Here is a 17,261-nt window from a genome sequence, read left to right on the forward strand (position 1 = left end):
AAGGTACAAAATTGAACGGGAAAAAGTAACGGAAATATTGGTTCAATGACAATGATAGAATCACACCCAAACTGACCTATTCACTTGGTTTAGATATCCATTCACTCAATTTATATCATGAATTCTCTCATGTTTACTTATGCTTTCAAGTATCATTTTGTGGTTAATTATCGTTTGAAACAATCAATTTCGAGTTCCATATTAATTTAAGAGTCAGCCAGGAGAGTTTGTAAGCGATAGGCTATCCTAATAAACTGCGTGGGCAAAAAAATATTTAGAGAAATACAATAACATTTTTAAGATTCATTTGAAAAAAAAAAACATCATCATTAACTCAAAACTCGGATAACCCAATTAAACAACCGACCTATTTCATTTACTTTTTTTTTTTTTTTTCGTTTTGCAAAAAAAAAACAACAACAAAAAAGATACATCTGGCGTATCACTTGAGAAAACAAACTTGTCTACACTCTGTAATGTAAATTTGCTACACAGACAAAAAAAAACAAAAGTACTCGTGTTACAATAACACTTAGATTACAGAATCCTGATTTAATTATTTTCTTCGCCTTTGAATTAAAAAAAAAATTATACATCTGGAGTATATCACCAGAGGCAAAAAAGTACTTGTTGACACTATAACATAACAAAAGCACTCGTGTTACAATAACACTTTGGGCGCGAGTTCTTTTGGGAGTACAGTCAACTCTCGCCTTGCGGACATCTCGCTATTACGGACATCCCGATAATACGGACAGCAGCTAAATCTCCGGCAAAAATAAATTGCAGATGTTTGACTGAAATAAATTCCCGCTATATTTTAAGGACGCTGACTCGCGGTCCCGAGGGTGTCCGCAATTAAGGGAGTTGACAGTATACCGGAATAAGAATACACGGAATAGATGGTATCCATGTTCTTTTGGGAGTTATTCTGTTTTCAGAATGAACAGAATAGTATTTCATTCTTTCTGCCATTGATAGCAGAATGAACGGAATGCAGTTTAACTCAGAATAACAGGAATTGCTTCACTTTGGGAAGGTTGCCAGGTAAATGGGAATAGGCCGAATCGTGTTCTTTTGGCAATTGATATTATGTGTATTCTGTTATTCCTGAAACGAAATAAGGATAGTCGGAATTGTCCCAAAAGAATGCGCCCCTAGATTACAGAATTCTATTTGATTCCTCTTAAAGGACCCTAGTCAGCCTCCGCCATTTTCGATGCCATCGAAATTCCTGATATTGCGTGGTGAAACGAAATCTTATTGCTTTACTGTAAGTTGTGATCCTGAAAGTATGTTTCATTATCTTTAGTAGTTTCACAGTGATTTCGTTCATTTCGACATGCTCCGAATAAAATATATTAGCAAAAGTCTAGTATATAAACAAAAACAAAGGCGAGACTGACTGGGGCCCTTTAAGATCGCCGTGGGAACGCGACAATAAATATATGTATGAAACAGGTCAAACTTGTGTGTATGATTAACAGCGACACTGGCGTTGTAGGCTCGATTTCCAGCCGCTGTTCGGGAAACGAGCCCGACAAAGACCGGACTCGAGAGAGCGGCGGAAATCGAGCCTACTGGTGTTGGTGCACGGAGACAGTTGATACAATAGATTCTAGACCTTCATTTGTTATTCGTATACATAACATCGTAGCGTGATACGCGTGCTACTTACGATTGCCAATGGCAATCCGAAGTGATGACGAAAACGCCCGAAGATTGCCGAGGAATTACGACAATTTTACGAGTTCTCACGGAAACCACAGCGTTCCAGCACCCACGTTGCTATTCTGGATCCATCTCTTGCTGTGCCCAGAATAGAAACGTACAGTATCATATGCAGATAAGTTTAGTTCCACATAGCTTGACTTCCCATATCATAACCGCCGTCAGAGTTTAGGCGCGGACGCTTGAATTAATTGCGACAAGTGGACAGCTTCCTTGATTTCCTCTGGGCTTAATAAACTTGCGTGCTCTAATCCGATTAACAACTGTTGCCTGGAGTTTCCCACGAAGTTATTTTTTAAAAAGGACGGAAGGCCACCTTGTTTGTCAGACATGATATAGAGTGGGCAGCGAATATTACCAAGAACCTGAAAAGAGTGGAGTTACGAATTAATAAAAATGAAAATAAACCGACTTTGTTTGACGTAACACATACGGTCTTTCGAGATCGTTGTTTTTTTTTTTCGATGGGGAGAGAGGGCTGGTGGGATTTGATAGAGTTCCATTTGGAAATTGTATCACCCCCGTCAGCATGTCCAACCGCCCTACCAACCCTCCCCCCCCCCCCCCCACCCCGCCCCCCGTTTCATAAAAGGATAACCCAGTATTTTACAGTTACGTTAGAATATTTTCATCACTTAAATTTCACTCTTTTTCAATTGTAGGTTAAAATGGCTACAATCTTTGAATTGCGCTTGTTATGTATAGTTATGAACGTATTGAAAGCTGTTTTTCACAAATCAATTTCGGATCTCCTAGCTAGGTGATTCGATTGTTATTATCATTGCTGTAACTGTAAATTACTATATGTTAGACAATAGTTGCCTTAAGATTGTCAATTGTACTCGATAATTCAGTTCTTTTACTGCAAGAGAGTTTTTTAATAAACTATAACTATAACAAAATATTTATCACAGCCATCAAATCGCTAACGCGAAATGAGGAGGGCCGGAAAGTTCACAATGAAGGAAATGAACGGGAAAGGAGCGAAAATTTAATAACTCTAAGTATTGTAAATGATGTTCAGTTGAAATATGTCAACAGAAAAACGAAAGCTGCTGTTGCTTAATTACAAAGTCATCTATACGTAAGAAACAGGACTGCAACTTTTAAGATTATAGAAATTAACGTCGGCGAAATTAATGCTCCCCTTCTTGAAGGTCGTGGAAATGAACACTCCAAGAAGTTAACACGGCTTCATCAACCTTCATTTTTGAAATTCGCGTTAATTTGACGCAGTGTTTGTTTCCTCTGAAAGAATGAGAGCCTATTTTTGTATTTTCTGTAACCTTTTAAATGAAACACGAACTCTAACCTCGTAAAAAAAAAGTATAACAATCACAAACGATTATTGTATTATATTGTCATAGAACACCTCTGGCACTTGCGAATAACAGAACAATGTCAAAAACATGACCGGGAGGCAAATCTTTTCTTAATTTCCTCGTGTTTCTCAAATGCTCACTATGATCAGTAGAAGGATTTAACACGAATTTACGAAACGTAAAATGAAGCAGTTGTTTTGTTTTGTTTGTTTGCCTTTGTGCCTTATTTCTTTACGGTTCATGATAGATCTTTCTTGGTCAGAATCAGGAAACTGCAGTTTCAATGTTCTCAAAGTAAACAGAAACATTCACACACTCTAGCTAGATAGTGATGTTTATAACATCAAATATCAAGTAACTTTCTTCTCTTTCTTTCATTTTTCTTCAGGTAATTGGCATAATTATTTCAAAAACAAAAAATATATAGAAAACTAAGGAGAATTATGGCTCAAAGCTGTTTATTATTATTATTATTATTATTATTATTATTATTATTATTATTATTAAATATTTCATAATAAAAAACAAATTTTATTAAATCTCCTTAGAAAACCTATTTACAAATCTTCACCTATTCACAAATAATATTATATGACCAATTCACATTCCACCATAGTAGACTAAAATTTTGATGAAATGAAAATATTAAAAGATCCTAAAATACTAAATATTTACAAGCTCACGTCACCATCAAATTTCTAAAATTAGCGGACACACGCTTGGTTAGCGTCTAAGCAGCAGTCATTCATTTGACCAATTTGCATTCCACTATTCATAGACTAAAATTTTGATGAAATAAAAAATTATTATTATTATTATTATTATTATTATTATTATTATTATTATTATTATTATTATTATTTCCTTCCAGAGAGGAGGAGGAAGGAGGGAGGAGACTAGGTTGACTGTTTCTATGAACATCTACAAGAGATTGAATAAACGACAAGTCAAGATGCATCCAAACCAGTCACTCAACAGTTCTAAGGGACACTAAAATGTCCCTTAGAAACATTCCCAACAACATATCATTCAGGACAGGATCAAGGTTTTTCAGTTAGTTTGAGTTTTAAGTGCAACATCAAAACATTTTGAAAAATTAAGCAAACCTGCTATTTTTAAAGTAGGGATTGCAACCCCCCTCAACCCCACCCCACACCCCCCCACACCTGGATCTACCCCTGATCATGACGTTCTATGACCTTTCTCTAGATCACCTTTCATTCAACTAACTTATTCTTGAATCAAAAATATTGTTTTCCTGCTCTGGAATCACGATTTTAAAATATAAAACATATAAAAATTCTGTACTCAGAGCGCAATTTAAATCTTTCAAGTGGGATATTTCGTTCGGATCCACCGAACTTCGTCAGCCACAATGCAAATTTGAATGTTAAGAAAGGGTTATATAATGGACCCGAGGGAGCTAAGATGGTGTCATAGATGCTGGCTAATTCGAAGCCATTGTCTCTGTTCAAGGAGGGCTTACGTAATTTTATCACATCATCTTAGCTCCCTCTGAGTACAGAATTTTTATATGTTTTATATTTTAAAATAAATTATTCTTGTTTAGAGCTTATCAAATACCCTGAAAATCCTGACCACTGAAACAATAATTTCAATATATTGTGACTCCTTTTTTTATATAACCCCCACCCTTTGCACACACTCACATTTTTTCCAGGAAATAATCCCTATATCCATAAAGAAATGTAAATGTGAACCCTACCACAAAAATACATCATCTTGATTAGCTTTGCTCTCAAACTAACCTCATATCCAAGGTTGGGGGCATCTGGCTTTCTCTTCTCAAGCTCTAAGAACTGATCCAATGGAATCTTCTTGGTGAAGAAATGCAGGCAAAGCTTCTTTGTCACATTTAATTCAGGAACATGCTCTTCATATAAATGAGAAATGACATAGTCTTTTTTTTCAATGTTGACTGGTTCAGAAGTCTCCCCTAGCTCTTCAACTACCTCTCTGTTAACAGCTGTCTCCAGATCTTCAGGCTCATCAACAAATCCACCAGGAAAACCAATACGACCATCATAACGAAGCTGCATCTAAAACATTGTACAGTGGGTTAATACATTTTCTGCTTGGACAGAAAGACATTATTATCTAAAAGCAACAGCAGTAGTAATACATGGTTCACTGTCCAATGTCTAATTGTTTAATCAACATCAAACAACAAAAATTGCAACTAAATGGATGGATTATTCCAGCTATGCTTATCCACTGTACAGAAAAAGATAATGTTCTATTTTATTGCTTGATTGATTATTTTCTTGAAATCTTGACTAGTAATAATACCAAGTGTGTAAATATGAATATAAGAATATGTGAATATTGTCAACAATTCTATTTCTCATCATTAAAACTATTTTTAGTTAAAAATAATTATCTAGCTAAGCTGCAGTTGACCTCAATCTAAAGGGATCTATAACTTCCAGCATTTTTTTGCTTTTCTATAGACTCCCTCGTCAATATTTTATTTAGTATTGTATAGTTATCATGAACAACAATGTATTAGTGATGGAAGCAATAAAAATTGAAATTGAAAATTGAACATTTTACCATAATACCTTGCGAACTTAACACAGCCAATAGGCACACAGAAAGCCATATTTTTTGTGAAATTCCTCCCTGTACTAATGTTCAACATTGTGTACGCTGGGTTTAAAGTTTTAAGAACTTTTCTGTGCATTTTTATGAGCGTTTTTAGGGTTTTCGTATGCTAAGAACTATGGGCAAATGTAACAGTCATCTTTTTTTGTTTTTTTGGATAGGCAGAATGTGGACTTCAAGTTAGTGAGTGGATAACTCCTTATAATTTTATGAAGTATTCAAGTTTGAAAATTAAATACTTAAGAGAAGTAAATAATAAAGAAAGTTTGATGATCATGATGTGTAGTTCCAGAAAATATCCATCCTCCCCCCGCCCCCCTCACAGAAGGGATTGAAAATTTTAGGGGGGATGTCAGAGGTCAAAAAGTTTCAAGAAATCTTTGAAGATAAATATGAATTCCAGAGGGGTAGGAGAAAAATCCGTTTGGTGATGGAGTATGGTTATTTTCTGGAACTACACTTTTGTGATGAGCTACTCATGACAAGTCATCCAAATCTTTTGCCATCAGCTGATAGATAATTTGTCTTTTATTAATATCAGCAATTAATGTGAATCAAAATCCCAAGGATTTTTGCATTGAGATTTACTGATTAGCACAGTGTGATGTGTCTTGATTGGGTTCAGACATGAAACCCACCAAAAGTTCCAGCTTAGGTTTGATCATGACAGACTTCAAGGAAAAGTCAACATTTAACTGATTTTGATTGAAATGTCCATGCCAAGGAAGACACTTTATTGTTGTACAGTCCAAGGTTGGGGGGGAGGAGGTATTTCTCAAGTAAATTAGTGACAGCAGGAGCTAATTCACTCCTGACTTTATGAGTGTTCCATTGTGGGCTGTCAGACTTTTTTTGGTCCATTTTTAACCTAATAAGTTGTGTTTCTCTGTATTGTTCCAGTCCCTGTTCGTTCTGCAGATCTATCATCCTCCTCAGTTAAAGTTAATCCTAAATTTATCATCCTTGCCAATGAATTTATCAATGATTGAGGGGAAGTGATGTGCTGTGAGGTGAAAATCAAAAGCAAATGTCCCAGGATAGACTTATGGCCAACCCCAGGACAGACAGTAAAATGGGTATAAAATGCAGACTAGGTATAAACTGCAGACTGCAGACTGCAGACTGGGTATAAAATGCAGACTGATATCAAAACCGTCTCTTCATCAAATACAGGATACATTTTCAATTTTCAACTTACCCTAGTGTCACGCAATCACATTTCCGAGATCATCTCCCACGAAATTGACCTTATTCTTGACCCATTTCTCAACAGTTTGTTCTCTTTATCTCGATTTGGTAGCTTTCATTTCCTGAGGCCCTTTCTTCACAAAAACGACTCGAGCTTAATTGCTTTGCATTAGTTTGTAAACAATTACGCCCATGACGGTTTTCATAATTATTATAATGAGGGAAAAAGAGTTGATTTACGAGGGGGAAGCAATTTGACATCGACAGATTTTCACTATGTTCTTTGAGTATAAACGAAGTTTGTCAAAGACAAATTGTATACCTCAGTAATACATGAACAAAAATTTTATTCAAAAAACATTATTTTACTGCCACCCTGACTGCCACTTACCGATGTTGATGCAAAGCGGCGAAAAGGTCAACCATGTGTGAAGTAAAGGTCATGTGTCCGCGTTAATGATCACGTCATACTTTGGGGTTGTTTATTTCAAGGTTGGCGCTTTTCGAAAATAATATAATAATGTCAATTTCATGGGAAATGATCTCTAAAGACGATTGTATGACACTAGCGTAAGTTAAGTTGAAAAAATTCAAAATGTCTCCTGTATTTGACGAAGAGGCAGCTTTGGTCTCAGTCTGCATTTTATACCCAGTCTGCAGTCTGCAGTCTGCATTTTATACTGACCACTTCTATTTTTATGCAAACTATGTCAACGAATTTTCTTTTGTTTTCTACACCAACGTGGCGGCAATGAAAACCACCTATAGCCGACATTTTAGGTCTGAAACTTGTACAAATAACTAGTTTTTCCGAATAACTGAGATCAGTCAGCTGTAATTTAACCAAAGACGAACGACTTTTTGTAGCCGGGGTCAAAATCCAAAATTCTACTCATTGGTTTGCTTACCAAAACAGCGTGCTTGGCTGGATAAAAACCAAACAACTTCGCCTCCACCGGACAGTGGAGCATAACATGACAACAATGTCTGTAGCCTTGAAGAGCCAAAGCGTTAGCTCGTGGAATAACATTCATCGTAAACTGAGCCATTCTTGTCACAATCTATCAGCCATCTTGGATTTAACTGACCGAGAAGAGCCTGGAACTAGTAAAGTCAAGGCTGGACACCTTATGGCGTTTACACAATGTAGTATTCTCAATCCCGAAAGTGGACGCGCCACTGGACACGGAACATCCGTTTGGCGGGGGGGGGGGGGGGGTAGAACTGATCTACGTACATTCTTAAGGCCTAGGCACTGCTTTAAAAACGGTTAGCTTTCATTTATTGTCATGCCTAACCTTGTTTTGGAGTATCCATTCTAATAACAGCCGATCCCGGCTTACTGCAGTCCTTCCAATGATGAACTGTTTCAGGGAGTTTCTGTATTCCAAAGGATTTTCTCGAGTACTGTATTGGATCACTCAGCTGAAGGCGTCTTACTGAGGATCATGAGAACACAAACAGAGCGCGAACAATCCTTGCTAAAGGAACGACTGCAGAAAACTCCCCCTTATGTCAAGGACAGCGCGTGCCTACTTTTGTTACTAAGCATACCTTTTGCGCGGTTCAGAACTCTACGGAGAAAGCAGAACTTAGCAAGTGCTTTTGGTATTTAAAAAGGAGATTCGGGGTAACCATGCATTTTTCAATGATAATAAGCCTTCAATTTGATAAAAATAAAATGCCATACATTGCCTTGTATCGGATTTGTATTTTAGCACTTTTTAGAATTATTCTAATAAGATTAAATTTAGAAATACAGTTAACTATAAAAATGAGCGAAAAAACGGAACGACGTTTCGGTGTCATCCTGGCACCATTATCAAGTAAAGAATGCAACCGGAAAAGATAATTTATACATAAAGTAAAGGTGTGAAATAGAATAAATTAAATTGAGACTAAAAGTAACTGTCCGGTGTTCATTCAAAACACCCAGTCAGACTCCATTCGTGCGAAACTATTTGTCTAACGGACAAAACTCTCACTTTATGACACCTTCTGAATGAACACCGGACAGTTACTTTTAGTCTTAATTTAATTTATTCTATTTCACACCTTTACTTTATGTATAAATTATCTTTTCTGTTGCATTCTTTACTTGATAATGGTGCCAGGATGACACCGAAACGTCGTTCCGTTTTTTCGCTCATTTTTATAGTTAACTGTATTTAGAATTATTGTTTCTTAATTATTTTCAAAAACTGTGTGGTTACCCCCAATTTTCTTTTTTCGGGTTCCAATAGCCTTTGCTTTTCCCGCATAGTAGTAATTTGCGCAAAAATACTTTTGAATTAGTAGGCGCCGTCCTTTGAGGCTTTATGCAACCGGGCCCTGGAACATTTCCTGATCTCATCCAGACAGTAGAAAGTACGCAATTTTGAAAATATATACTTTAATTTTAAAATTGTTCTGGTAAAAATATATTATCTTATATTTTACATATTACACAGTTCCATTGGCCTTGTACGGAATTTCTTTTAAAAAAAACTTATCACAATTATACAATTCCCTTTTTGGCACAGATAAAAACTCGAGTACGAAACTCAACAGGAATACAGAGCAAAAGTTGTCTCTACATTTTTTTTTTTCATTCTAGCCTGATAAAATAGTGTTATCACAGTGTAACCTCGATGCAACGGTTGACAAGCAAAATTAATTTCGCTATTGCGAAGCAATGAATAAGAACCAGCATTCTTTGATTTTTTTTTTTAATAAGAACCATCTTGTTCGTGTGGTATGGCGAGCAATGTTTATACATCCAGTTATACGTTATAATCCACCTGCATAAAGAAGGATGGTGAAAACGGAATTATGCGTCGCATAATTCGTCTTCATACTGGACGGACCACGAAACGCGTAACCAAGGTTGATGCATAAACGTTCGGTCCAAGTTTGTGACAAACCAAGAATGGACTGTTTTAGCATACAAAGACAATCGTTATTAGGACTTATTTTTGAATACAAAGACAGACAGAAAGTCTTTGCACGTGACATCTAATGATAAACTCCAATCATTACAAATTACGCGACTGTAAAATGTCGGAGTCGACAGTAGGCTTTTTAACAGAGGCGCTATAATAGAATTTCTTAGATGTAAATTTTCTTACATATTCTGTACTAGTTTTTCGGCAAGATGGTCTAATTTTAACAATACCCTTCCATCCTGCCCAACCCCTATAATCCCCCTGACCTCGCCCTCCCCCCCCCCCCCCCCACCCCGCCCACCGTTCTATTAGAGGCAGCGGAAGCAGAAATAGAACGATGAGAGTCTTATCATTCTATTTGCCCTTCCCGTTTCCCTCACCCCTACTCCCCTTGGCCCTTAGACCTTCCCTCCCTCCCCCCCCCCCATCCACAAACCTACCCATCCCCTGACAGTGGTAGCATCGAAAGAACTTACTGCCTTACAGCTCTTCCCTTGCCACCCGTAATTACAGAAGTAAATTACATTAATTCTTGATTGTCTCACAGTAGAATTTCGACATTATATAAAAAATAATCTGTAGCTGGGCAAAGTACGACTAAGAATCTACAGCTATAGTTAATATTTGCTGATATGTAAGTTACAAGTGATTCATAATGTATAAAGTCTGTAATTCAGGGTCTTGTTGGCGGCAGTTGCGGTGATAAAGCATTTTAGTTTGTCATGGCGAACCATGGATGCTGAAGAATTTGTTTGAGAGTTGGACGATTGCATGGGTTTGTGTTCAGCAGAGAATAGATCAGGTTCTTTACTTCTGTTGAATAAAAAGCAAAACGAATAGAGAAAAATTAACAAGTGAACGGCAAATAAGCTATATAAGATCACTGTACGCATTTAGGTATTAAACCTGTTTGGTGAGAATGATTTGAAGTCAAAGAGACAACAATGTGTATGTGATTGACGTCACTACCATTTGGTTGTTTTGGTCGTTACGTCATAATCAAGTGACGCAGGAGTAACTTCATAATTACAGTCGACTCTCGCCTTGCGGACACCTCGCTATTACGGACACCCCGATAATGCGGACAGCAGCTAATTCCCCGGCAAAAATGGATTACAGACGTTTGACTGAAGTAAATTCCCGCTATTACAGACTCTCCCTATTAAGGACACTAACTCGCGATCCCGAGGGTGTCTGCGATAAAGAGAGATGACTGTATCGTGTATGAGGTTGGCGTCTTAATTAGTTCCCATCATAATCAACAATTGGGCTCTTTCGAGTATGTGTACGGGCAGAAAGTGTTTCTACTAATACAGTAAGTGTAGACAAAGGCTACATATTTTAACGAATATGACTATGTAAATTCATTCCTGACCTCGGAATACGCTAAATATTAATAAATTCTTGTCATCAGGTCTGCTGAAAATGTTGGCAGGCTATGATCCTCCGAGGGCGTGATGAAGACTGTGAGATGCGGTCAAAAGCTACTTTTTGCTCTAATTTCTCAGACCTTGTCACCAGAGTTTATTATTATTTATTTTAACGAAGCGCCAAAATGTCACTTAATTCGCTAAAATTAGTCGTCGCCCAAATGTAGGATTCATGTAAAGCGAGGGAATTACCTGGTGAGAGCTCCTTAGGGACCCTTGGTGGCATGGTAAGAGCATCACGTGGATGTTTAAATGCTCTGATATCAGGTGATAGCATATCCACCAGAAGGATTCCCATCTGCCACACTGTGCCCTGGCAACCGTTATATTGTTTGCTTTTGGTGAATTCAGGAGGAGTGTAACTTCTTGTACCTGAAAGAAACGAGATAGCACAATTAATGTTAATTATCCCCAACGGTTTAAAAAACGTACAGAGAATCTTTGGATCTTTCTTTTCAAAATTGAAAGAGCCCTGGACAATTTTCTGTCCATCTGTCCATTTTAGAGTTTGTCCACGCCGATTTGCTCTCAAAGCACATCCTGTATCTTATCAACAAAGGCGTTCAATAGAAGCATGACTTATTTTCGGACAAACACAGCCTGCCCTCATGACTATTTGTACATCACTTACAAGTTCTCATAAACATTTCACTGTTCTCACCTCTGAACCTTGTGAAAGGTTTCTGTTGGACTTCAGATGACAGTCCAAAATCAATCAGCTTAGCCTCATCACTGCTCATATCAACCAGGATATTTTCTGGTTTAATATCTCGGTGCAGAACTCCATTTTCCTCGCAGCAGATGTTGGCTTGAAGGACTTGAGAAAAGTACTTTCGGACTTCCTCTTCTGTCAGTGTCTGGTTCTGCTCGCTTCGTTCTGCAATGATGTCAAACATGTCCTTACATTTTTCAGGTCTTTCCATGACGTACACAAAGTACTCATCTATGTCGATGACTTCGTAAATGTCGATCACATTGCGGTTTCGTGCTCGGTATTGAAGATAAGCTTCGGCGGGAATCTCTTTTCCATCAATCTGTAATTAAAGAAAGAAGAGAAAGGAGAAGTCATCGATAGTCATTCACCACATTATTGTAGAAATTGTCCGTCAATAATCTCTCAACTTCTGAGACCCAAGCTCCTACACGGATTGACACCGTTTTGTAGTGCGACATGACGCAGTAATGAAGAAATTTGCAAACTGGGTACTCAAGTGATAATCTCAATAACCGATTAGAATTTAAGCTTCCATGCCGAACCGACTATAAGCCTTCAAGTGAACTTCGTTTTTCATTTCTTGAAGTTATCCAGTTGATAGGCCGAATTATTAGGTGGACAAGTGTTCAGTCACACGTTTGCCGTAAAAGCGTCGCACATTTGTCTGTAGTTTCTCATGTTATAGCTATTGATAACCGTGTCTTCATTTTACCAACCTCTTTAAATTCCTTGACTGTAGACTTGTGCACAAATTTGAGCGCAACCTGAGAACAAAATAATGCGAGTTAGTTTAGTTATACTGGAAGTGTGTGCTGGAATCACCTCAGTTGCTATAACATAATTAGGTCCTGAAAATGTTTAGAAAACAGCAACAAAGCGATAAACTCCACCCACCGGCAGGTTGTCCTCCTTCTGTGTTGCAGCAATGACCTGACCAAACGCACCAGCTCCAAGGACTTTTCCGAACTCATACTCAGCAAACTCAGCTAAAAATTTACACAAAATAGAAAAAATCACATTGTTTGTATGCAACGGTAAATGTTAAAGGCGCTGTTATACTATAGCAAGAGAGTCCTCTTTTGACTATACGGAACTAGGCAAATTTTCTTGTAGCTCGTGTTGCAATTCTCTTGCGCCGTTGCCCACGTAGCCTCTGTGACAAGTATTTCCGTTGGGATTTTGTTTGCTTTTGGCTTTTCGACGTCGCGGATATTGCGACGAGAACGAAACTTCCGCGCGTTCAAACAGCGAAACGCGCACAAGACTCCACGGCTACTGCACACAAATTGCACGAAAAGTTGCATAGTGCAGCAAAGCCTGATATGAACATGTCTCGCAACGTTTTGGTTTCAGTCAGACCATTGTAAGAAGTAGAAACGAATTGTCCTCCTGGCAACGATTGCGGCGACAACAAATTTGCAAGACATGTTAATTTCAGGACACGTTACAAATGGCAACGATTCTTGCAACTTGCGTTGCAGCAAAATTGCGAGGCAAGTTGCAAGAAAAAATTTCCTTGTATTAGTTAGGTACCTTAGGGCGGGATAACCCCGTGGAGAGGTGGGGTACTTGAATACTTTTTTTAAGAATTTTGATCAAAATCCCTTTTCTGTGGCAGAAAATCAAAACAGGTCACAACCCCTCACATCGAAGGATTATATAGACTGTCCTGAGAAACGCTTGCTACCCCAACCCTTCTCTCACCCTCCCCCACGTAATACAGGGGAATCGCGTCTTATCAGCATGAATTCCCACAGTTTAAAATTTAAAGGTTGCTCTAAGCTAAGACAATATCCAGCAAATCCAGAAATGGAGAAAGAATAAAACATGAGTTAAGTGTTTTCAGAACAGTAATCACTGAAAAATGCTTCTAATCTGGCAAATTAAATTGTTAGGCTAATGCTAAAGGTTAGGTTTTCCTGGAGATTCAGTTTGCCGTCCGGAAAACGTGCCAATCAAGCAAACACTGGACCCACACTGAATATACATTTCACAATTAAATGCCCCAGGGTAGGGATGGAAAGGTAGATTTAATACCCAACATCCATTGATTGATTGATATCCAACATCAATTGATTGATTGATTGATTGATTGATTGATTGATTGATTGATTGATTGATTGATTGATTGACTGACTGACTGACTGACTGGTTGATTGAATGATTGATTGATTGATTGATTGATTGATTGATTGATTGATTGATTGATTGATTGATTGATTGATTGATTGATTGACTGACTGACTGACTGATTGATTGATTGATTGATTGATTGATTGATTGATTGATTGATTGATTGATTGATTGATTGATTGATTGATTGATTGACTGACTGACTGGTTGATTGATTGATTGATTGATTGATTGATTGATTGATTGATTGATTGATTGATTGATTGATTGATTGATTGATTGATTGATTGATTGATTGATTGATTGATTGATTGATTGATTGATTGACGACTGCATAAATACCACAATCAAAACGAAAAAGTACAACACAACAAAAACAAAGAATTCATCAAAGTATGCCGTTATCAGAGTGCTTTAATGTTTACAGTCGTTTACCCAAATCAGAAATAACTGGTGGAGAATTTGCAAAATAATTCAACCTACCACGAGATGCTAGATTCTTTATGTAGTCTGGTGTCTCATTTGGTATTTCCACATCCGGATCGCTGGCGTCACAGCTGTAGTTCCCGCTGAATATGCTGCTTGCTGACAATACAAATTCGACCTCATTGACTGGCCAGGAACATTCCTAAGATCAAAACAATCATGGTTCAGTCATGTTACTTATCATAGGCCATCCGAGCAGTGAAAAATCATTGCTGAATTATCAGAAAGGAAAACGAACTTTCTCCAGTGAAGCGCTCACTGTTTCGCATGAGCAATCGCTTTTAGTAGCCGCGATTCTCTAATATAGAGCAAAAGCGATACAATTAAAAAAACATTAGTTAAATAATGTTCGAATCATAAAAAAAAAGATGATAGAATTAAAAAAGAGAAGAAGAAGAAGATAATTACAGATTTCAAGGGCATGCCGACCTATTAATCTTGTGGCACAGGTTTGTGAAATGAATCAATGAGTATAATGGAACGAATCAGCTATAAATGTAACGGAATTCCTATGGAATATTGTTAATAATGTCTTCCTAACCTTTCCAAAATTACACTGTAGTGATAAGGGTTACAGTATCTATAAAATATGTAAGTTTTCTTCGACAGATCAAAAACGATACAGAGCTCCGCCTCCCGATAACATTTTCATATTAATTAAAGCCTTCAGATGTTTTCACCAAGGATGGCGAGAAGTGCCGAGAACGAACGCAAAACTTGCGTTCGTATCGTTATTTTTACTGTAACCGTTGGCTCGCGATCAACGGAGTAATTAATTTGTGACAGTGGAAAGATGAATTAATCCTCGATTCTGGTAAAACATTCTGGTATTTTAACTTTTCTATAATTTTCTTAAGCGAAGATTCGATCTTACGATCCAATTTCTAGCACTGATTCTAGGATCTTTTGGTGTTTATAATATTTAGCGTGAAACAAACAAAGATATTCTAAAATCATATCATCAGTAACCTTATAGTCAAAAGACAAATAGCTGTCAAGGCTAGTTGTTTTCTTCACATTTTCTTGCTTTTCAGATCCATTCCTTTTCTCTCTTAATATCTGACTACGACTGAAAAAAAAAGATAAAATTTATGAGCTTATCTGCGAACCGTACAATTATACTGAGTGGCGCCCAGAAATAACTTACAATTACCTCTTTGGTTTAAAGTGACTTCTGTATTTCAGTCCTTCACTGAGGAAAACCTGTGGAAAAGGAAAACAATTTAGATAAGTTACTTTGGTTGCAAATCATCTAATTACGCATATGTGAAAAAATGAACAAATGTAACCTCTTGCATCTTTGCATTTTGCCTCGATCTTCGTCCACTAACAAAGATTGAAATGTGTTTTTATCTGAGTTCATTTTCTGATGAAAACAATTTTATTTTCGCTTACCTTCCTTTCCGGTCGAATTTTCTTAACCCGGCGAATGGGCTCACTTTCCGCCTTTCTCTTTACGGATTTCCTTTTTTCATCCAACAAATTCGGATTATTTACAAACTTTTCATCAAAAGCGGGCTTTGCTTTTGAAACGCATTCATTAATCTCAGACATAGTTGTTCAGTTCACTTGAACAAGAAAACAAGTATCTTTTTCACTGTGATTAAACAGCGCAAGTGAATGCTGTGTTCGCGGTAAGTTAACCTGTACACAACTGATCGTTTCTATGGTAAACTGCCGTTTGTGACGTTTTTGTGCGCTTTCCTCGCGCTGGAGAAAGCTTTGAATGCACGCGCAAAGGAATGCAAAAACTAAAACAAGCGCATGATTGAACAGTAAAAAACGTAAAAAGAAATGCCATCTTTTCCTAGAATACGTCTTTTTCAAATGCCAGTAAAAACTTTCCCTTTTGCAAGCTTAAAGGTTAATTTAACGCAGAAATTATCAAGATAAGACGAAGGTTGAAAAGAAAAGTTACATAAACTTGGTTGGCGACAGAACACTTACCATGCAGAGAGAGAAATCTTCGAAGTGGAATTTTCAAATTGCCATTCGCTGGACAAGTGAACGGATTGTTCTTCGTAAAACTGAGTTTCCTCTCCAGCTCGGAACCCACGTATCCCTTAAACGACATCTTCTTCGAAGCGCAGCGCAACCAACCAAGCTTTTTTCAGCTTACCTGACAGATTTGTGAAGTGAAGCTTGTTTCCGCGCGAATATCACTCGTGTTGCCCGGTGAAAGTGGTAGAAAGCAACACTTTCATTGACAATAGTAAAAGTACTTAATTCTTCCCAACTGGAATTCACTCTTCTCTCAGTTAGTGAAACGCACAACAACCTTTACGTTCTTCAACCAAACAAAGCTGCAGGGCGAGCGCATTTCTTCCAAAACCGGTCAATCCTTGTTTCCAGTCTTTTCCTGTCAAAACATTTCTTGAACACTCGACACCTTCGTCACTTTCTCTAAAGTATTGAGTTTTCAGCATTCAGCATTTAGATCTGTAAGCTTCAAACCAGTTTTCGTTCACTATGTTTTTACAGATTTTTACTGTGGTTTTAAAAAGCCAACTGAGTGCAGAACAATGCGCTTGGCCAATCATCAGAAGCGATCGGTAAATTTTGTTGACCAATCAGAATGTACCAATATTGTAAGCACTTTATGCACTTTATGAGCTTTCCAATCTCGTACCCAGAGTTTTCAGGCTCTTTGGCCAACAGTTGGTCGCCAGGAGAGACTCTGGAGAATTCGACTTCCATTGCTTTACCG

The 17,261-nt window shown here is 37.6% G+C and overlaps 2 protein-coding genes across 3 annotated transcripts; both read right to left on the bottom strand.

The window, feature by feature from the left end:
* Positions 1-109: 109 nt before the first annotated feature.
* Positions 110-7,944, bottom strand: LOC146484221 (U8 snoRNA-decapping enzyme-like). Its single transcript, XM_085105014.1, has 3 exons — positions 7,775-7,944; positions 4,823-5,113; positions 110-2,096 (listed from the first exon to the last, which is right to left on the bottom strand). The coding sequence occupies exons 1-3, from the start codon at positions 7,913-7,915 to the stop codon at positions 1,893-1,895; spliced, it is 636 nt and encodes a 211-aa protein (XP_084961140.1). The 5' UTR covers positions 7,916-7,944; the 3' UTR covers positions 110-1,892.
* A 2,281-nt stretch (positions 7,945-10,225) lies between these two features.
* Positions 10,226-16,639, bottom strand: LOC146484222 (serine/threonine-protein kinase pim-1-like). Of its 2 annotated transcripts, none has more exons than XM_085104952.1 (9): positions 16,502-16,639; positions 15,708-15,757; positions 15,524-15,623; positions 14,552-14,696; positions 12,830-12,921; positions 12,652-12,699; positions 11,882-12,254; positions 11,413-11,592; positions 10,226-10,603 (listed from the first exon to the last, which is right to left on the bottom strand). In XM_085104952.1, the coding sequence occupies exons 1-9, from the start codon at positions 16,502-16,504 to the stop codon at positions 10,503-10,505; spliced, it is 1,092 nt and encodes a 363-aa protein (XP_084961078.1). In that variant the 5' UTR covers positions 16,505-16,639; the 3' UTR covers positions 10,226-10,502. The 2 variants fall into 2 exon arrangements, with proteins under 2 accessions (XP_084961078.1, XP_084961077.1); XM_085104951.1 differs by having other exon boundaries at positions 15,950-16,597.
* Positions 16,640-17,261: the final 622 nt, after the last annotated feature.

This window comes from Pavona decussata, unplaced genomic scaffold (genome assembly GCF_977016875.1).
Source record: "Pavona decussata unplaced genomic scaffold, jaPavDecu1.1 SCAFFOLD_36, whole genome shotgun sequence".
NCBI classification, from domain to species: Eukaryota; Metazoa; Cnidaria; class Anthozoa; order Scleractinia; family Agariciidae; genus Pavona; species Pavona decussata.